The sequence below is a fragment of the Micrasema longulum genome, unplaced genomic scaffold (genome assembly GCF_059751315.1).
Source record: "Micrasema longulum isolate JH-2025_06_02 unplaced genomic scaffold, ASM5975131v1 h1tg001722l, whole genome shotgun sequence".
NCBI classification, from domain to species: Eukaryota; Metazoa; Arthropoda; class Insecta; order Trichoptera; family Brachycentridae; genus Micrasema; species Micrasema longulum.
Genome location: NW_028278900.1, coordinates 202,517 through 225,993, shown reverse-complemented (window position 1 = coordinate 225,993; position 23,477 = coordinate 202,517). Strand labels below are relative to the sequence as shown.

The following is a 23,477-nucleotide window of genomic DNA, read 5'->3' as shown; positions in this document are numbered from 1 at the left end:
TTATAAACATATATCTTCTATGAATACAAATTTAATAGGAACCCTTTTAGACAGAAAATTGTAAGCGTTTGAACTCATTTTCAACATTTTCACCGTAACCATAAAATCTTATTTTTAAACGTAGGAAACAATTCGCTAACGCCGTGATCCAATTTGAAAATGAAACATTATATTTATTATATTTAATGAGCAATTTTTTTAGTATGTCCAAATGTTTGTAGACATGCTAGATTTCCTCCCTAGGGAATTATTAAGATTTACATTTATTGCAACAATGAGGGAAAACATTTTTGAGAAGGGAATATGGAATGACCTGTCGTTGGCAGATTTAAATAGCCGCTTTACGCACTATTCTGCCCATGTTTAAACATCTACATTTCCTGAACTCTTCCATCTGTTAACTTTTGTGAAGTAAAAGAGCTGAAAGCTTTAAAGGACATGAGATTTATATGGCGGAATTTTTTCAACAGCGGAATTACAACCACAACCCGGTTATATAAATCCTTGCTTTAGTTTTTACTAATTATAATAATGACATTACTCTTACCTCTAGTTAAAAACATTAAAAAATATTTTTGTTTTTTCCTCTTATTATTAAGCCTCTTATTAAGGTAGGAGTTTTTTATTATCGCGAAGAAGGGTATGCATGACAGGATGACGTATGAATATGGAAGAACCTAAAAATATGTCAGGGAAGACGCGTGTATCGTTCCATCCTTTCTGACTACTAGTAATTCTTACACCCGTGATATAATCAATAAATAAACACTTGTGTTAAATACATTGGACTCATAGGAACTTGAAAAGAAAATACTGCCAACGTAGGTACGTCGGTAGGTACCGACTCTATCTTAATTATAAGTAAATAGAGAGGATTATTAGGGTAATATCTGCTTGCTTTTTTTATTACAATTGATAAGATTATCATAAGGAAGAGCTTTTATAAGGGATTAAAATATAACTAAATGTGAGATCAGTGTGAACGGAGATATTCTGAATCAGGTAGAAGAATTTGTGTACCAGGGAAGTATGTTTAATGGAAATAATGTAAAAGATGTTGAAAGGAGGCTGAGTGCCGGAAACAGGGTGAGCGGTGCATTGAAGTCTACCTTGGTAAACAAATGTTTGTTGCAGGAGGCAAAACTATCAGTTTACAATGGAGTTCTGGGAGCGAAGTAAGGAATTGGAAAAATAATCAAAGTAGGTTGAATGCTCTCGAAGTGTAATTTCTCGGGTGAATGTGTGGTAAACGGTGTGAAAAACAATGTATGATGGGTGCACAAATGTCGAGATTCGTGCACCATGTAAGGCTGAGACAAGCATTATCGAAAACATCAAGAAAGGGGTGCTGCGTTGGTTGGACATGTAGAGCGAACGGACAGCGGAAGAACGGCTTAAAGGATCTACGATGCGAATCTTGATGGATCCAGTAAATGAAAAAGACTGAGAAAGACATGGCACTTTCAAATCTAACAAATATTTCAAAAGGAACATCTTTGGAGTAAGAACAATCAACGTGCGTGAATGAGAAGATGTATGAATGCAGAGGAAGTGAGGTGTGTATGCAAAGACAGAGTGATATGGCGTTCTATACTCTCTGCCTATCACTACGCGGAAAAGGTGTGATGGTTTGTTTGTTTGAATAAAATACGCAAGTAAATAGAAGGCATACATTTAATTATAAAATGAGTTTATTTTCAGCGGATTTAGGTTAATTTTTATGTTATATACAAACATACAACGTACTCATATAATAGGTAACAGTTCTTTAATGTAAGCTCTATAGCGACCTTTAACTTATCATTCCCTTTCCGCACATAATGGTACATAAGGCACTGCATTGGTACACCAATCGCAGCGTATCTTGATATTTTTTTATTTCATAAAGGTAAGATAATCAGTCTTACGCTTCAGGTACCAGTTTAGGGACTATAAAATACTCTAGTATGAAAACACTCACTTAATAAATATTTCACATCAACCATGTCGAAAATCGAACCCGAGACCCTTTGCATGGTAGGTAAACGCGCTGACCAATTATACCACGAGGCCGACAATAATAGAATTACAAAAATATAAATATGAAAGGTATCGGAAATTCCAACTATAGCCAACAGATCACAAAGTCAGTCTAGTTTTTATTTTTTATAGGCCTTGTCATAAAATTGGTATAAAGCTACGCCTTGGCATAGTGGTAGAATACGGTTAGGAATACCATGCTTATTGTAGTATGTTTAAAGTATGGTTTTTCTATCCTTATTTTACTACTACTCCTAGGCGTAACTTTAAACCAAGCTAAGGCCCAATATTAGACAACAATAACTAATTATTTACATCGACAACAATCCAATATATTATCTAATTTTTCACTCGAGTACAGTCGAACGTAATCCGACACATCTCGACTGCAGGTTTCGGCTGAAACTAGTTTTGTTGTCCAAAACTGGCCGAAAGCGAAATCGAATCTTCGGTCGGCCACTACTAGTTAATGCTTACACCAGCTTACACCCATGATGTAATCAATAAATGAACACTTATGTTTAACACATTGCCTACATCATGGGAAATATATTATTATTTTTTACTACTTATGTAACTACTGATTCTGCCTCATTGTTTTAAGTATGTCCAAATGCTTATACAGGTTGGATTTCCTCCCTAGGGAACTTTAAATTTGTTGCAACAGAGAGGGAAAACATTTTTAGAAGATTTAAGGAAATGTGGATTTTAAAACGTTGACAGAATGGTGAAGTAACACAGTGTAAGTGGCCACTTAAACCAACCAATGATAGGTCATAAACCCTGTAAATGCCTAGACTCAAAATTCCCTATTCTCTTCTCAAAAATGTTTTCCCTCTCTGTTGCGACAAATTAAGATCTAAATAACTCCCTGGGGAAGAAATCCAGCCTGTCTACAAACATTTGTACATTCTCAAAGTATTCTTGACATAATATACATTTTTTTAAATAAATATATGGTACATCAATATGATAAACATGCGCAGTAAATGCAAACGTTTGGTTTATCATGTTTATAATATTTGTGGTGGATTACGTTAAAAAAAAAAAAAATTCAAAAGGTGGTCATATATTTGAAAAATCGTCAAGGAGCTTCACACTCAAATCCCTTCCACTAAGGAAAATCCAGTCCTTAACTCATCTCTTGAAAATGGTGTCTGTCCTTGAGAGCTCAATATGCTCATTCAAAATATTGAACACTCGGTGCGATAAAGGAGAGGTATCTTTTAGCAAAGGTCGTACGGGTTTATGATGATGACGAACTGATGATAATACCTTACCGGGAATCGAACCCGGGATCTCAAACATGTTAGCCAAATGCGCTAAGCACAACACCAAGAAGTGTAATGTATTACGAGTATGTAGTTAAATGGCGATATAAATAAAGTCTAGCGTATCCAATTCTGTATGTTTTAAAATGTAAGTTTTCCTTAAATTATGCATAATTAATTAAATTATAAAGTATTTCAAAAAGTAAATTAAATTATAAAGTATTTGAGAAAGAATTTTTCTCTGTGTACATGTGGATGAAAAATACAGCTCTGTGTAAAATAGAACCAAATCCCTGGATGGGTGTTTTCAACCCGATGGCTGCACTCCTGGTAAAAATCGTAATAAAATATAAAAAAATCCTGAATAAGAAAATCGAGTTGCGACAAGTCCGCCTCATTGTAAAGTGGTTATCGCGTTCGTCTACCATTCTTGAATTCTTGGATTCGTTCGACCTGGCATGGTAAACGTGAAATATTGACAAAATAAATAGAACAACTTTGTTTTTAACCACTAATTTTTATTTTTCACCGACCGGTTTCAAAGCAAACAAGCTTCTTTCGGTGAAAAATAAAAATTAGTGGTTAAAAACATAGTTGTTCTATTTATTTTATTATGATGAATAACCACAAAGTTAGTGCTTCAAATATAAACTTTATATGTGAAATATTGATTTTAAAGGTTGTTCAAACTAAAATATTATGTTGTTCTAAGACTGGTCCCTGAAGCGTAAGACTTATCACCTTACCTTCACGTAACAGATGCTCGAGATACGTTACATTTGGTTTATCAATGTGGTGCCCTATCCACCGCTGGATGCGGAAAAGGAAATAATGGGATGATCTATAAAGTAAGATTTTTTAAAATTAACTTCACCAACTCGTGTCATATCGCATTGGTGTAAATTTGATTTTATTTTCTGTTTCGTGATAATAATTTAATAAATAATATTATGTATTATAAATCACTCTAATACAATATTAAGGATTCATGGCTAATATAGCACGTTGTAAAATGAGTCTTCCAATATGCGTGCCAAGAGCCAAGTTTTCTAGCAAAGTGAATATATGTTAGTGCCCTAACAAATAACAAAATCCCCTTTATACCCCTTGTCTGGTGGGAATTGGGGAATCATAAGGTGGTGGGTGGCGGGTGTAAGGCACTAGGCCAGTGGTTATACCGCAGTGTGATACCGGAGACTTGTCATATCCGGCTAAAACTTTTCCCGACAATTCGTTAAATTTAGTTTCCTTTTAATATGGGAAAAATATTCCTTAAATGCTGTAACAAAAATTAAATGCTTTGACTTCCGTATTCCCTTCCTAAAACAGTTCTCCATTTCTGTTACAATACTTTTTTTTTTTTTAAGAAAAGAAATATTTGCTTTCTTATGATTTACCCAAATATTTAATTTTGAGGGCCATTTTCAACGAGTTGTAAATAACTCATTATTAGAAAATGGAATCTGGGTTCTATTATCATTTGTATAGGCAGGCAGCCTTTGCTGGTGCGCCTAAAACTAGGCTTGGCAATTTATTCCTGTCTGAAATCATCCTGCTGAAAAAGTTTATCTTGGGATCGAGGTGGAATTGGGGACGATAGCGCTTCCAGTTATGACCTTGTAAATTGGTGTTTTTCACCACAACACCCGAAGCAAAGGGACTTGATAGAAACACATAAGATACTAAATTATTACTATGACTGTTTCCAGCATGAGACGTATAAATTAAATCCAGTACTTGTTATTCAGTACTTCCAGTAGAAATATTCAAAATATTATTGATATTTATCATTGCTATTGAATTGGTGTATTAAATTCAACGTTTATCAATTTTTTGTATCGTGATTGTAAGGTCGCTACAAGTGGCAATCCTTGGATTGGAACTCCTCGGAGCATGAAATATGTAAGTAAAAATAGATTAGCAAACAAGTATTTCTTGTCGAACTTGCTAGGAATCGCATCCAGCCTTATCCATGGCAGATAAAAATACTTACCACTAGACCATTTAATGAACAGTTTCGTCTTTTTGGTGCCTTTTTGCCATAGCGATTAATAAATAGTTTTTCTCAAAAGGGAGGTATTTACCTCAGTATTTCTGTTTTTCAGGACTGGAACTTTAAGCGATTGTTTTACCTTTATAGTGAACTTCTACGCAATAAGAATTAAAATCATTTGGATTCTGATTCTATTTCACACAGACCTATATTCTTTATCCGTTTAGGCACGGACACTGCTCAAATAGTCGATTGAAATGTTTTTCAAAACTTATATTAGTTTAATTTAGAATATAATTTTCGTCTTACGTATCTGGAACGTTTATAACACAAGACTAAGATACCCCTACTTAAACAGCTGTGCAAAGAGGGATACTGTTACTCTCGTTTAGAAATGTTTCATTTTCCTATTGGTTTTCCTTAAATTTCCCCAGTTGGGGTAAGTTCCCATTTCCCAGGGTGTAAGCATCACTGCGCCATTTCTCTGCACCATTCGCCTCTCGGCATCCGCAGAGAGCGAACGTGCGTGGTGCGCTGTGTGTCGTGAGGGGTGCGTGTCGCCATGAGTTATCACGAGCCAGTCTAGCTGTAACAATAAATCATCCATGCGGTGAACGTCGGTTGTGCCTTTCATTTCCATTTGGCTGTTCGGTTCCAAAGTGCTAACATGTCGTTTGGTATATTTTCATTTGCAAGTGTCGTCTTAGTGTTGATCGGTATTGTAGGTAAGTGCGTTTGCCGCATTATTTTCTATACATAAAATAACTGAAACATTTTTTCTCACCTTGCAGACTCCAGAATTTTCTAACTACCTACTACATTAAATTTGCTTTTAATTTTCTCGTCATATTTTCCAACATCGATCTTAAGTTTTTTTCGTGAACTTTTTGCATCAAAAGTTACAAAGTACTTCTTAAGTTCTATGACTTTCGATGAATTTTAAAAATAATAAATAGCTAATCTTTGAAGTTTTAAAAATAAAATTCTCGTTTTTTTAGTCACCTTAAATGTATTTTTTATAGTAAAAATAACGAGTTTTTTTAGTAATCATGAAAATATAAATACATAAAATAACCGTAAACATAAAGTGCTAATATTAAAAAAAACTCAATCCGTCCAATTCACTTTTCGTGGTCGTATACTTACTTTACCAAAAAAAATTTAGTATTTTCAAATGTGTAGAACTGATCACCGATTGAGACATGTTGCATTTAGTTTGCCAATTCAGTGTCCTATGCACCATAGGGGTATTATCATTATGATGATGATTAATTATTTTTTTGCCGTATTTTTGGATTAAATAAAGCTTCATTACAATAACGTTGATCCTTGACACAAACAATATTACTTATTGTTTTATTAAATTGATACCTATAGAAATGAATGTAAATATCTTTGAAAGTTCATCTAAACTGAATATCATTAAAAATCACGATATGTTTGTGAAAAATAATCGGGTTGTAGCCCCGTGGTAGTGTCAGGACTCACAAATCAGAGTTCTGAGGTTCGAACCCTGCTCCACCATAACTCGACTTCTATTACCTATCTAGAAGCTAGTCGTTAATATACGCATGACGACTTGTTAGAATTGCCCGGAAATTGAAATATGTGGGTAAATCATAAAAATGCTAATATTTTACTATGGAAAAAATTCCCTCGAAGGATCATCTCTCCCAAATATCTCTCATGTTGATTTCTTCGTAAGATTTATTTATATGATGACGATCTTATAAAACAAGGGGACTGGATCATAAAAATAAACAAATAATTACGATGAACATCTATATCTCGTGTACTGCTTTTTGTCTGCGTTCCTCTTCCTTCAAAAAAGCATCCAAACGGTTTTTGAACTGGTGGCCCGAAATAAAATAGACAACTGGACACGGCAATTTATTCCAGTCTGAAACCACCCTGCTGGAAAGGAAGTTTTTCTTGTGATTGAAGTGGAATTGAGGAGGATAGAACTTCCAGTTATGACACTGTAAATTTAACTGATACACCATTGATTGCAGAGGACAGTCATAGTAATCATTGAGTATCTTATACATTTCTATTAAGTCCCCTCTCTTCCACCGTTCTTCAAATGATGTAAGTCCTAGTGCTTTTAATTTGCCGTGATAGGGCATCCTTTTTAGTAATTTTGGAATTTTTGTAGCACAACTTTGGACTTTTTCCAGTAGCTCGATGTCTTTAGTGAAGTAGGGACTACATTCTTGATATCCATACTCCAATAAAGGTCTTACATGGGTCTTGTATACTTAAACAAATATCCCTGGAGTAATATTTTGGAATGCCTTCTTAATCAAATAAATTTATATTCGTATTATTATTTATTATAGGAGTTTAAACGTTAATACGGTTTCTCGGGCTTTGTTTGACATGTGTCGTCCATTAAATACATATAAATCTCAGAAAACGAAAGAAAAAACTTCTTAAGCGCAATTTCTTTTCGATGTTGCGATTGAAAATGTAAAACCTGGAATGATCAGTTTGATGTAACCTGGAATGATCAGTTTGATCATGTCAAATCTAAAATTGCGCCAATTGCTGGAATCCTGTATAGACTTCAGAACATGCTTCCAACAACACGTCTTCGGGCCGTATATTTTGCCATGTTTCACTCTCATCTATCCTATCTTACCTGTGTCTGGGGATTTGCGACGAAAAAGAGGATTGCGGAAATACAGGTTCTACAAAATAGAGCTATAAGAAATGTATTTTGTTTTCCAAGAGATGAAAACATAAAAGAGATATATTCCGAGACAAATATAATTCCTTTTAGCATTTTACCTTCATATGAAATAACTAACACTTTTTTACAAATATTGGAACATAAATTAAACTTAAATTTAGCGCTTACATTCAACAGGGATATACATAACCATCGCGATCTCATAACTGTCTACATTTACTCCCTGTACACTCCTCTAAATTCGGATTGAGATCACTCCTCTACATTGCCTCTACTCAATATAACCTCCTGCCTATTCACCTTAAATCAATTTCTTACCAGTCTACGAATGGAAATCAAATAACACTGAAAAATCATTTCCTTAAATTATTTCTCGATAACCCTTGACCTATGTAAGTTAATGTTAAATAATATATTATAATTTGTTTTTAAAAAGATCTCCGAGATATGTCCATTTTTGTTTTAATTATGTTCAACTAAATGTATTTTTATTTTTATCTGATAATCTTTAATTGTATTTATCCCAGAATGAGTTTGCTAACTCATGGGAATACAATTATGTTTTGTACATTTTTGTATTTTGAAATTTAAAAAAAAATGTAATAACGCTCGGGCGGCCTCCATAGTGAGGCCATGACGCTTGCCCTATGCACGGGGGATCTGAATCGATTTCTAGGAAGACTATCTTGATTATATTCTGTAAGTTTTTTTAATTGTGCCTTTTAATATTTAAAAAAAACACTCAACAAAGTAATGAGAATACGGGACTATTTGAATAAAAAATAGTATAAATAAAAGTAATCTTCGTTCGTAATAAACATGCCGTATCCGCACCTGATGGTACATAGGGAACTGCGTTGGTTCATCAAATATCTACCTAGCTGTAAAATTATTCAGCATATTCTAATGATATGCAGTACCTATAAAACATTATAAGGACATTTCGAATGCGACAGCCTTATAGAAAAAAAACAAAAGATTAGACGCGGTTGGATATTCATGCAATTTGTATTATTATTCACTATGTCTATTGTTTCACCTTATCTACGCGATGGGTGCATACATTATTTTGGACGTTTTTTTTTAGTAGCATTTTCCTCTTAAAGTAATACCATCGTCGAAAATTTTAAATGCTGTAAGAAACAACGTGTGAGAAAAAATTAATAAAAACATTTTTTTTCTTTGTACGATGTTTGTTTCAATCCCTTGCGTGGTTATATCACATGAGTCAATATAGGATACAGAACTTGATATATTTCTTTTATTTTTTTTAAATAATGAAGTCATATTTTCCTATTTCAGGTATAAATTAACTATTTTTTATAAATTATGGAAAATAGATTATTGGACTAAAGGTTAATAACATAATAAGTGCATAAAGGGGTTGCCTTTTAAAATGCATGGCATGTTGGTTTATATTTTTGTACAGCAACTATGGTGAATGTATACACATGTGTGAATGTGGGTTTTTCGTGTTGGTTTAATTGGTGTCTTGACGAAGAGAAGGTTACATCTCGAAACCGGTAGAATTAGAAAAATCGGTTAAAAAAGTTGTTATTTACAAATAAGATAACATTAAATTTACTCAATATACATTCTTAAATAATAAATTAATATTGAAAAACTGTGAGAGTAAATTAACTAGTAGAAAGTAATGTTAATGTTTATTTTTGCATAAAAATGTCTGCCTTAAAACAGGTTGTACCTAGTTAGGCAGACTAGACATGATCCAGATAAATCTATTACCTTAGTGTGTATGTAGTAGATAAAGTAATTGTTATTTTTGTTAATAAACTATGATTATTATTACTATCGGCCTCGTGGTGTAATGGTCAGCGCATTTGCCTACCATGCAAGAGGTCTCGGGTTCGATTCCCGACAGGGTAAATATGAAATATTTATTTAATAGGGTGTTTTCACACTAAAATATTTCATAGTCTCTGGACTGGTACCTGAAGCCTAAGACTGATCATCTTACCTTCATGTAACAAAAATTATTGGTGTACCAATGCAGTTTCCTATGCACCATTAGGTGGGGATAGGGAAAGATGATGATGATGATTATTATTTACTAAAATGTTTGACCATAAAGTTGATGCTTCAAATATTATGTTAAATTGTTGTTTTTAAATACCTGTATTTAAAAATATCTCGTTTTTTGATTAATGTTACGCGACATTACAGAGTTAACCTTCTTTTTTCCATCTTTAACAATTTATACGTCCCTAACAACATTTTAAATATGGTATTTTCAGAAATCTGGAATAACGTTTAAAATATATTAAATACTTACAGGGAATTTTTACGATTCTAATTATGTATAATATTATACATAAAAACTAGTTTTCGTTCATATTTTTTGAGTTTAAAAACGAGCACATACAGAACAGCTCGCAATCATGCCCGCCGAGTGCGCATCTTAATATTGTTTGTCCTATTGAGCGCGAAACATCTTGTTTTCGGGTGATTCAAAATATGCTTATTTTAAACCACTGTTGAAAATTTATCCGACGTTGCAAGGAAAAAATAATACCGTTACCGTCGTTATTTAATGCTTATCTGAAAATTCTAATAAAAAAAGTGAAAAGGCCGTTTACACATAATATTGTCATTATAAAATATCGAAACACAGTTGTTCTTGTTGTCGACTACTTAACGAGCAGCCGTGCTCTCATATTGCCTACATCAAAAGGGGTAGTCGTGAATAAAATATTTCCCCTGCCGAGAACTCTTTGAAGTTTGCCTGCTTTTTATCTACTTTATAGAATATATTAATTTCTATGGAATTATGTTGCTTAACGGTATGAAATATTTTATACGAGGGGTGCCTTTTAAGTTTTTACAAAAACAAATAAATAAATGAAGCAAAATTGTTACAAATCTTTTTTTCTCCTCAATATATTGAAGATGTTATACCTTGAGGACGTGAATTAGAAAATTTTGCAAAAAAACTGCACGTAAATCTGTCAAGCCGTTTTTGAGTTTTTGCGAGACACAACACGGCGATTCATTTTTATAAATATAGATGATCATAAAATAGTATTACAGTAATAAATAAGGCCTGTTGTAGAAAAATACAACGTCATTATTTTTTTAATGTAAGAGCCATACGAGTATGATATATCAAGTCACGTAGACTCATGTGACATCATGCATAGCCGCCACACAATGGTTAAATCTTACAAATTCACAAAAACACATATAACTCAGTGATCCTAATGAGCTAAATAACTAATATTGACAATAACTCAATGCAGAATAACAGGTTATGTGTTTTTTTTTTTATAAATATAATTAGCTTTCGAAATTGTCTTGCAGCAAAGTAGCCATCTTAAAAAACTAACGAATTGGTAAATTTTCTGGTCAATATTGTACTTTTGTTTTCAAATACATTTTGTGACTCCAAGTACTAGGACAGGTTAACTGTTTCAGGTTGTGTCGAGGAAGAATGCGTGGACTTTCAGGGAAACAGTATCGCCCACGGGCTGCTGTACGTGCCGGGACCCGGGGTGTGTTCTCTCTGTGTGTGCTACCACTCCGAGCCCATGTGGTGCAAGGCCATTTACTGTGATGCCCCCTATGTGAGTATTCCCCACACTTCCGGGAAACAGGAAGCAGGAAACAAGAAACACCAGAAACTGCTTTCTACCAAATTTATATATTGAGTGTTAACATAAGTTGTGTCCGCTTTTTTCCAAACGAAGAGAACAAGAGGAGACAACAAAAAAAATACAAATTAGTCAATAATGTATTCTCCTTTAATTAGTCGATAATTCATATCATCTTCACCTTAACTTCATGTAACAGATGACCGAACTGCGCAGCATTTGGTTTCCCAATGCAGTGTCCCATGCACTATCGGTTGTGGAAAGGAGGATGATGATTTATTTATTTTATTAGGTAAACAAACAGTACATACACAAATATTGCCAATTTCTTTGTATATTAGTGTAAGAAACTCATGCACACACCAAAAATTTTTTACACGTAATACAATAATTTAAATTATGTTCAATATAATAAATGTAAAAGAAACGAAATAAAAAAATAATTACATGATAATAAAGTTAAATATCTACTTCTCTCAAAATTTCTATATTTTTTGTCCTAAATTTACATACATGGTCACAAAAAAAAATAATGATAATTTAGAATCAGCTGTAGCATTTGCATTTTCATACCTTCGTAAAATAACAATATAGGACCGTTTTAACAAAATGTAAATTTTTCAGGAGAAAGTTTTTTCATGTTAAAAATAAAAATAAAAAAATTAATTACGATTTTAAATAAAATAAAAATGAGGTTTTATAGAAATATAAAATCCTTACACATGTACTAAAAATCAACAATGCAGAATCAGTAAAATTATTTATAAAAATGTTCTAAATTCACGAATTTTCACAAAAAATAAATATCTACATATTTTTGTGATAGGAATGCATGGGAAATTGATTTATGTTGGGAATTAAATAAGTTTACTTTTGCGTGAAATAATTTTAAACTGATTTTTTAAAAATGATATGTCTGCTGACATATCTAAGTACCTATGTAAATATACACATTTAGGTATTTACCTCCCATATATTTTTTACATACATAATAGCACAAATAAAGTGATAACAAAACATATTTCAAATAATATTATTTTATTATTATTATTTTCTTGGCCGAAATCATGTTTTGTTTGTGATTTTTTTTTGATTTTGAAAAATTTAACACCCCAAAAAAATATGCAGATAAAAAATATGTAGCTTTGTGAAAACTCTATGTAGCGTAGTTATTTCGTTTTGTAAAAATTCACGATATTTGAACCGCTACAACTTCGCATATATATCGTTTTGTTAAACTTTTATTCCACCAATCGATAAAGCTTACACGGAAGAACCCATTTCAATAAAAAAACGCATTTGTTTTTTTTTTTTTAGAAATTTCACATTGTGAAAACGGTCCTCAATCATGACTGATGAAATTGATTTCTTGCAGTTTTGTAAGAAATTTCGTGTTGGAGAGAGATGCTGTGAATTCGAGTGCCTGGACCCTCCCGGGGAAGACTCCCGTTACCAGGAAAGGCTCCGGCTGCGAGCGCAGATCCTGGCAGGAAACTCCTCCGCCACCTCCACCCAGCTGCGAGCCTCCCTCAAACTTCCCGTTGCCATATCTGCACTGTGTGTGGCGATCAACAGGCTAAACTAGACTAGCTATGTAAGTATGGTGTGTCAAATTTATATGTGCTGATTAAAAAGGCAAATTTATAAACAGCTCTAAAATCAATTGAGTAATGTTGCCTTAAATATCGCCTGTGTGATAGATATCGGCATTTATTAAAACAAAACACTTAACTTTTTACCACATAAGAGTGTTTATATTTACACCTGGGCCTCTATGAAGAAAAACCGATAGAAAATGAGAATATTTGCATAAACATTTAACGTATCTTCGTCGGTAACCTATAATTTAACATGTTAAGAAGAAAAAAATGTATGCATATTCTGCTTTTCATACAGAAAATTCAATTTTATTTAGTAGATAAAATTGCATATAAATATTAACTTCCTATTGTAATCGGGGCCCTGGTGATGCGTTATTCAGAATTCCTGAAACTAGTTGTGTTATTTTATATTAAACTCTTATGTGGTAAAAATTACAAAGTGTTTTATCAATAAATTCAAAATGTTTTTCCACCAAGTAAATACTGAAACAATCAATAAGATATCTGCATTTGTAAATGCAGTACCCAAATATTCCAATTTTGCAGCCATTTTCAAATAGCCATAAATTACTGGGCTAGAAATTCGGGATAAATTTTTGGTAGAGCCGTGTGAATCTCGGAACAATATTTCGTAAGTCATCAGAACTACCCCGGGATCACAAGCTGGTTCATTCATAACTAGTATTGTTTAGTAATCATTTTTTATTTAAATAAATTTTAGAAATTTTCAATTACCAGTTTTTTTCATCAGAATAAAAAATCACATTGCATTTCAAAAACTAAATTATTCTCATGGATATAGTGACGTATTATAACAAAGCATTTTTCTAATCAATGTAGAATAATGCATGTTACGTCCTTTCCACGACTGTTTGAACATTTGCAAATGAAATTGTATTTATGGCATTCTGCTTCAAGTCAAAAATAAGACATAATAAAATAAGCATTCAACGCTTACAACTAAATAACATATTGAATCCGCAGATCTAACAAACACAAAAACTGGAAAATCAGCACATAAATTTGATAAGCTATATAAAATATAAATAAAACAATTATTTTAGCGCTTGTGATAATTATTTATTTTATTTTAAAAGCTATTTTTGGTGTGCTTATTTTAACATAATGATAATAATTGAAATTGTACATAGTAAATATTTTATAAAAAAAAAAATATCGATATATATAATTTTGTACAGGCGTGTATAAAATATGTATGGTTGCGTTTTATGTGACCACTGATATTGATATAATATCAAAAAAATAGCTATCAATTTTATCCCCTTTTTCAATATTTCAAATCTACTAGAATTTTTAAAACCCAAATAGAAAAAATCCGTAGGTAGTATTAAATTTAGTAACAAAGTAATTGCTTTACCTTTTTACATCTCATTAAAATATTAGGTAGCGTGATTTCCAATTTCTATTCATCAATTATTTTTATGTGACATTTGCAGATATTTGGAAAAAATGTTTTATCAACCATCAAATTTAGACTAGACAGGTTGGGTCAGGACTGTAGCTAAACATCATTGTCTTGGTCATATAAAACTTGTATCAAAACAGCTTTTCTGTCTAGAATGTTGCATATCATCGGTGAAGCTGCAATACCAGGTAACTATTACCTGTTTTTTTGACAGGGGAACCTAAAAAGCGTTCTTTTAATATATTTCTCACTATTTTCACCAACTAAAAATACCGCTGGAGTAGAAAAACTATCGTTATTTAGAGCTATTTAGTTATTTAACGTTATTTATTTTAAAACCGGGTTATTGTGGATTCCCGTGGTAGTATTGTGGATTCACGAGTCAAAGGTCCGAGGTTTGAATCCCACTCTACCACAACTCGATTTCCATTTTTCCAGCACAAATTATTTACGACTTTTAGGAAATGGTCTGAAAAATTTAATATTTGAGTGAATAATAAGAACCCAAGATTTCTCTTTTTTTTTTTTTTTAAATAAAAATAGCAATAATTTTAAACTTACGGCTCTTAGTCCATATAATAATATTTAATAAACGGGTTACACGGTATTGCAGTATCACCGACAATATGCTAGCCATTGGTAAGTGGATTAAAAAAATAAATATATATACACTTAAACCCTAGGGATGCTCAGAGTTATTTTAGATACATTTCAGTAAGAAAATAATGAAATTATTTGCACAGGAATCTCATCTACATAAATAATTTTAACTCTAATAATTCACAAAAAATCAACAGATAGCGGTAATATTTTTTAGAAACTTGCAAGTAAAAATTTGCTCGTTTTTATTTTTAAATATAAATATTCAAAAATAGGTGGATTGATTAATTTGTTATCACCACCAATCTTATACTAATTCAATAAATTAGCCCTGTAAATTCCTATTTTATACTCTTTTCAAATTCAGATATTTAAACAGACACATCATCTTCCAGAAATGTTATTTTACGGTGTGTACTGAATATACCCTAACTACAAACTGTCCTTGGCTTTAAACTATGCTTGGGCGTTTTTATTTAAATGATTAGTGATAAGCGTACAATAATATTATTTATGTGTATTACAAATACGATCATTGGCCTTTTGTGTTTCATTTGGAAAATAAGGTGCACAGCTTAAACAATTACTCGCGTCATAAATGACTTATGAGGAATTATATAATTACTATAAAGAATAATATGTAGCTAAATCGCTTCTGTCACAGACATTTTTTTGTGTTTGCATGATAAATCAAAGCTTTAAATACTGGTCCATGGGGAAACTACAGACCAACCAAAATATTAATTAATAATATTAAGATATTTTAGACATTTTAACATAACATATATAAGTATGTACTTTAATTGAGCACAATAATTAATATTATTGTGTTGTGACACCAATCGCGCAGAATTTTAATACTTTGCATTTTCATTATTGAATACAAAACAGTAAATTTATGTCTCATAAAACACATTTCCATTTAATTGAATTATTGTGATATCAGGTTGTTATGCTAATATATCAAAACATGATTTTAACTAATTTTACTTAACAAAATATATTTACAGATGTTAAAAACTCATAAAAAAGGGTGTTTTACTGTTTGCAAATCAAATTGACAATCGCAAATATTAAAATATATCAAATTTATAATCAGATTCTTATACTTGTCACATGAAAAATGTCGACCAAATATTTATAAATTATCATAAATCTGTGTGATTTTTCTTTATTTGTAAATTGTACCCAGAAGAAAAATATTTTATAGTAAATAGAAATCCTTTTAAACCATATTCTTCAAAATAGATTAAGATTTGTCCTTACAACTTACAATATTTTAACAGCTCATTAGGTCTCTGTTTAAGAAAAATAATACAATAAGATATTTTAATTCAAAACTTGTGACAAAATTGTAATATTTGCCTGTTACTATAGGAAACACACGCTAATTAGCCATAAAACATTATTTTTGCACAGCAATTTTCATCATCTTACCAATTGCCATTGTAAATAGTAAACATAAATATACAATACATAATTTATCTCAAGGTGGAGGAGTGTGATTAATTAGAATTTTGTGATAGCAATTAGTATTGAAGCAAATAACTTCCCATAATCAAATTATCATTTGCCGTTTTGCAAAACAAAGTTGTTTAAATAATAATATAAAACAATTTTATTCCCTAGTTTAGTGTTTGCACTTATGAAAATCAAATGTAAACTCTACATATCCAGATGGTACACAGAATATGAATAACGAAGCGAATGGAATATGTTATTGTTAAGAAACAGATTGTATATGTTTTTAAATATTATATTTTATTCTTTGATTGATTCATTATACTTTGAAATTGATTTTAATCCTAGATTTACGTTTATCTTTTTTCAATTGATTAATGTTAAACTTTTATCTTTTGAAAGATTGTTCGATTAAAGAGGGGTTCGTGAAAAGACTTATTAATCTAGGTATAAAACTTATTTACAAATTATTCACAGAAAATGTATTTTAATTATGAATAATATTATATACACGGAGAAAACATCCCCAGCCCATGTTTTCACGCTTGTTATTAATATCTCATTAAATGCAAAGAACTACATATTCTTAAATCGTCCACATCCTTTTTTAATGTACCTCCTACAATAATTGTTAGCACAAATGAAAGTTTTTCCCAGTGAAACAGTACAATAACTAAGTAAAACCGATTTTATAATATTGGTTCCCCAAATTTTAATGAAATTGACCAGCTGAGAAAATGCATTTTAGACAAGATTCTAATTTGATAAAGTATTTACAAAATTATGATACCACTCAGTTACATCCATAAAAACGATAGTAAGAATTACCCACCAGCCGGATCGGATCTGCTATCGGTTCAGTTGACACAAAGAACCAGACACTTGCTTACAAGGAACAGGAGAATAATATGCTCGTATTAATTTACAAACGTGTATATTCCCGTCTCTTTTCAGTAAGTGCCAGGCATTAAATCCTGCGCTGCATAAAATATACATTTTCCAGTAGGGCAATTATATTTGTATGTACGTAGTACATATATGTTTTTCAACATATTGATTAGTGTATACTTTTAATATCAGATCAATTCATCATAAAAACGGTTATATATAAAAAATTGATTTATTTTCATTGCAAAATTAATTATGTAACTCATAGTTAGTAGATTTTTGAAAGCACAGTGGGACATAATTGAGTACATATTTAAAAAATGTGCTGAATAAAAATATATTCCAAATGTATACTTAAAAACTAAATAATTATGAATTATTGATTTAGTATTCTAAACCAGCGTTGTAAGCAATTGCGTAGTTTAAATGTCACATTTAAAATGTTACAGGAAAATTGACAATAAAGTAATTTTCTGCATATCTTATTATTATATAGGACCAAGATAAATATTTTTATTTTGCAGTTAATATTTTCATTTTGAATGACACATTCTAAAATATCAATGGTAGATGATTGTGTAAATTAATTTTAAAATCAAATATCTAACAAAAAAAATATATTACAATATTTTAGTTCTAGTAGGCAAATTCTGGTCAACAAATTCTGTAAGTACCCTTAATAAGTTTGTTATGCACAAGGTTTTTTTGGCGTGTTGCATTAACAAGATATAAATAATATAATATTATAATTGCATTTATAAATATGATTATATAATATTAAAATGATTGCCACCAGTCTACGAATTAATGGAAAAGGGTTAAGCATGAGTTTGAAAATGACCATATAAATAGCAGCATCAATTTATGAATTTAACATAAAAATTCACTACCGCGAAACCGTCCAATTTTGCCCTTAATGGATTATGTGCCCACCGAGTCTAATCTGTGCTCAACCTTAAAAAAAACTATTTTCATTTGATTTCGATAAATTTGGTAAATTAAGGAGGAAAGTAGATTTATGTCACTAACTTCACTCCGAAGCTTTTGTCACTAACTTTCAAAGTGAGCGTGTAATTTGTTGCGAGCCAATTACGACTCTATGTTTTTTAATATACTATGGCAAAGACACAGGTAAGTTTTTCTCGTTGCATAATATAGACAAAAGTTTTCAGATCATTTCCTGTTTATATTATGTGCTGTCAGTAGCTTTAATCAAGAATTATAACGATGGGCAAATTAACCCGCATAAGTTGAGCCTCTGGGTTGTCAATTTTGCCCGAACGAAGAAATGTGTTAGGGTTGCCACTTTCTTATTTTCATAATTAGTTTAAATTAAATTAAAATGAAGGTTTTGCACACAGGTATTTTAGATTTTAAAAAATATTATCATTATTGTGGATAATTTAATTTAATTCTTGTTTGCCTTTCTTAATTCATTTGATAATGTGTTTTTATATTCCTTATATTGCTTTTCTATAGTTTCTGAAGCAGTTCTCATTGTTTGCATAGTACGCAATTTGTTTCTTTAATAGATCATTTTCATTATATCTGGAGTTAACCAGTTATTATCCACCCTCAAACGATATTTTTTCACTTTCGTAGCTATGGACTTAGATTACTAAATAATTTATATTAGTTTTTGAAATTTATGTCATCTGGTTTTAACCTTTTTAGTTATTCATTAACTATATTCCTGAAACAGTTATTATTTCTCATAACATAGGTATAAGTGTTTGCCATTTCGAAAAATGTGTGTACCTACCTGATATCAAAAATTGACATTTAGGTAAGACTAGGATTATTGGTATGTGTACTTAAATAAAACGTTTCTTTAAATAAACGAGATTTAATAATTTTTCTTTAGTTATCAACTAGATTTTGACAACCCTACGGCCTATAAATTGTTTGTATGAAAACAAATAGAGTTCGGCGGGGAAATTTGCCTGATTGCTTTTAGACGAATATTTTATTAGTTAGCCATTGAAAATATGTTCAAACGACAATTTTGCCCTTGAATTAATAATTCAATAAAGTAGTTCTTAAACAAGAACGCCATATGAGCTACAGTTCAACAAATAATGGTTGCGGGCAAACATGGACGAACACGGAGGTAATTTTGCTCGCCATTAAAATTTTAAATAGCTTGGAATCGCATTTAAATATGACTGAATTTACCATTTGTAACCCAATTCAATTACCAAGGTCATTCTTATTAATTAAAAAGTAAAGCATAACATACATTTTTTGATAAAATCAACATAATTGTAAAAAAGCGGGCGAAATTGGACGGTTTCGCGGTAGTTTAAAATAATTTAGCAGTACGAACTACGGTAAGAATTATAAGGAAATTAAAAATATGAATGAGGTGAGAATTTTATAATACATGCATTCATATAATAAAATAGATTTCCGAAATAATTGAATAAATTACCGAATTTCTTTGTAATTTTTTTTAACGATATTGAATCAATGTTTGGAAAACATATTTTTTCTTCCATATAAAAACAGTGGTAAAAGCATGTATTAGTTTTAAAAACTTTATATAAAAAGCCAACAATGGTGTCTCCAATTATTTTATTTGTTAATTAGATAATAAATATGAGAATTAAAAATTCACTATAATTGATTACCACAATGAATTATCATTACAATATTTTTTAATTTTAATGGCGTGTCACCTTAAAGGTGTTTTGCCACATTACAAAATATGTATGCTCATAATTTTTGTGTGGCGAGGAATTCTACAATCAAAATAGAACTGTTCCGCCTTAATCCTAAGATTAGCTAAGTAATATGTACCAATAATTTTTTCCTCTGTTGTTTCATAATTTTGGCATAAAAAAATAGGTAATAATCGTGTATTCGTTTGCCGGTGACAAGATCATTCATAAAAAGCCATAATGAATATAAACAGATCTACTTTTATATTACTTAGGTTATATTTTATCATTATTATATGTAGGTATGTATTTCATACATATATTTCAATTTTGTCCCACTGTTTTATTTCAAATTAAAAACCAGAATTCAGTTTCATCAAATATGGCTCTGTGAAGCATTAAATAAATGTCATGTTACATGAAACTATCATGTCCGTAATTAGAATGATTTTAAAACAATAATATTTGTAATTTCCTCTTTAGAGTACATTATGATATTATCCTAAATGTATTCAGGACTTTTCTTTTATGAAATACACAAATAAAATATTTAAATGTTTTTTCCTATTGATTTCCTTTATCACCTGTTCCACAAGATTGGTAATTTTCTATTTGAAAAAAAACTTTTTCACATTTGCATAATTTTATAAACATCAACAATATTTTGAGTTTGTCCAAATTTTTGTAGATAAGGACTAGATTCAACTCCCTGGGGGGGCTGTTAATATTAACATATTACAACAGAGATGAAGAACATTTTAGAGAAGATAATATAAAAGTCTAGGCATCTACAGGGCTTATGACCCTATAATTTGCTGGTTTAAGTGGCCACTTTGCACACTATGTAACATTCACCATTCTGCCCATATTTGAACATCTATATTTCTTCAATCTCTGTTGGAATATGTTAATATTAACAGCTCCCCAGGGAGTTAAGTCCAGTCCTTGTCTACAAAAATTTGGACAAACTCAAGTTGATAAATCCACCTGGTCCATGAAGAAGTATAGAAATTGAAATTTTAATTTTTTTAGATGAATCTCACCCGCATAAATAAAGGTTTCAGGTTTTTAACTTCACAAACATCAACAGATAAAATAATTGAAGGAATATAGATGTTCAAATATGGGCAGAATGGTGAACGTTACAGTGTGTGTGTATGTATAGTGGCCACTTAAACCAGCCAATGACAGGTCATAAGCCCTATAGATGCCTAGACTTATATATTACCTTCTCTAAAATGTTCTTCATCTCTGTTGTAATATGTTAATTATAAACATCACTTAATATTACAAACAAACAAACCACCATGTAGGAGTAAGGCAGAGAGGATAGAGCTCCATATCACTCTGTCTTTTCATACATACCTCGCTTCCCCTAAATTCATACATCTTTTTATGCGCATGCGCCGATTATTCCGACTTCATGTACATCTTCGTAAGTATTTATTGAATTTGAGCATGCCATGTCTTTCGCGGTCTTCCTCGATGTATGTTTTTATCATAAATTGTTATTTACAAAAAAAACTACAGAAAACTTATTGGCATATGTATTTTTTTTTTCAAAAGCTCATTTTTGATAACTTTAACCCGCAATATTTTTTATTCATGTGTTATTTTGAAGCAAAATCCACAAATATGTAATTAACTAGTTATTTTTAATAATTCTGATTCTAAAATAATGTTTTCTCAAATGTTTGTACATATATAATAATATATTATATATACATGAAATTCAGTGTTTTTTTATATTCTTTATTATTAAACTAAACCAATTTTTTATTGTGTCGTATTATCAGCGCTATGATTTTTTCAATGTTTTGTATTTCAGAAATTACTCCGCCTGTGACGTCTCGAGTTCTCCTCCGCTTCTTTTCGGTTCAGTTCAGTTCTGCCGATTGGTACGTTGGCGATAAGTAAAACGGAAATTTTCCACAACTCTCTTATCGTTGGTTGATTCATATGAACTGGTGAAATTTGTTCAAAGTAGTTCGTTTTTATAAAAATATTTTAAAAAAAACTTTTTGAACATTTTTAAGAAACTTTTCCGTATAATTTAATACTTTAATTTTTACGGAGCTTAAGAAAACATTTTTTGTATCCAATTTCCCGTAGGGCTGAAGTTCCTCATTGGTTGAGCATCGCTAGAAGAAGTGCATACAAGTATAGGGGGACTATGTTGAAAAATAAGATAAAATAACTTTTTCTCATCCACTTCGAAATAGGTCAGGGGTGAATCAATCAACCCTCATAAATGACACATGAACAAAATATATCACAATTAAAAATATATAATCTATTCAATTCTGAAATATCCAAAATGCCAAAACATAAAATGTGCAGGAGAGTAATTTGTTCGGCTTTACAAACGGTACGTTCCAGAGTATTGTAGTGTTTAAAATTGTTAAAAGCTTAATTGCCTTTCAAGAGTTAGGGTTTAGGATAGATTAGATAAATGATTTTTAGTGTTTGGCAAATAGGATAAACGGAAATTACTAAATAACTTTTAAAATGTTGTGTATTTGGCATTTAAGATTAGACAGAAAGAAAGGGAATTTCACAGAAAATCATATTCTGTAAAAAAGGCATTAAAAAAAATGTGCATTTAGGATAGTTCAGAATTGAATAGATGATATGGTTCATCCCAGAATAGCATATCGTAGTATAATAGCTCAGAGTAATAATGCGCTAGCTATAGAGGGGCCCTATCTTTATTTTGCATAGAAAAAAACCGTTATGCATATTTTTGGTTAGCAACAACTTCACTCTGCTGGCGGCCATTTTGTTTTGTTTGTCAACAGACGCGTAACAGACACTTTCGTCGGTGTGCTTGGCTTTGTTTGTAAATTAATAACTTGGATATTTACTCATTTATATTTATTGTAATAAATAAAAATCAACAATGGTGAATTTCAGTATGTTTGGTTACAGCAGTAGGAGCGCCAAAGGTGTACATATTTGAAAGTAATTACAATGCAAATTAATATCGATTTGGCAATTCTCCACCTGAGTACGGCCCATGTTTTGCTGCAAACTGTAGTTAACGTAATACTTAATAATCACAGAATGGTTTTTCTACGTTTGGGCTCCTCTATAGCATGCGCATTATTACTCGAGTTTATACTCGAGTATAGTATTTCAAAAAGGCTATGTTGTAGAGAATATGAAAATTTACACCTTTTGTAAAAAATTATTAAACATAAAATTAATGTAGGTGGGTATTGAAAAGTACATTTGAAATCTTCCAGAACTATTTGGATA

General features: G+C 31.1%; 1 protein-coding gene across 1 annotated transcript; it reads left to right on the top strand.

The window, feature by feature from the left end:
- The first annotated feature begins 5,799 nt into the window (after window positions 1-5,799).
- Window positions 5,800-20,766, top strand: LOC148274220 (uncharacterized). Its single transcript, XM_088237430.1, has 3 exons — window positions 5,800-6,008; window positions 11,408-11,556; window positions 12,959-20,766. Exons 1-3 carry the CDS (start codon window positions 5,951-5,953, stop codon window positions 13,166-13,168), a joined length of 417 nt encoding a protein of 138 aa, XP_088093556.1. The 5' UTR covers window positions 5,800-5,950; the 3' UTR covers window positions 13,169-20,766.
- The last annotated feature ends 2,711 nt before the right edge of the window (window positions 20,767-23,477 follow it).

Coding starts and splice junctions, on each gene's coding strand:
- LOC148274220 (XM_088237430.1), top strand. CDS start 5,951: ATGTCGTTTGGTATATTTTCATTTGCAAGTGTCGTCTTAGTGTTGATC. Junction 6,009..11,407: donor AGTGTTGATCGGTATTGTAG/GTAAGTGCGTTT, acceptor TAACTGTTTCAG/GTTGTGTCGAGGAAGAATGC. Junction 11,557..12,958: donor TTTACTGTGATGCCCCCTAT/GTGAGTATTCCC, acceptor GATTTCTTGCAG/TTTTGTAAGAAATTTCGTGT.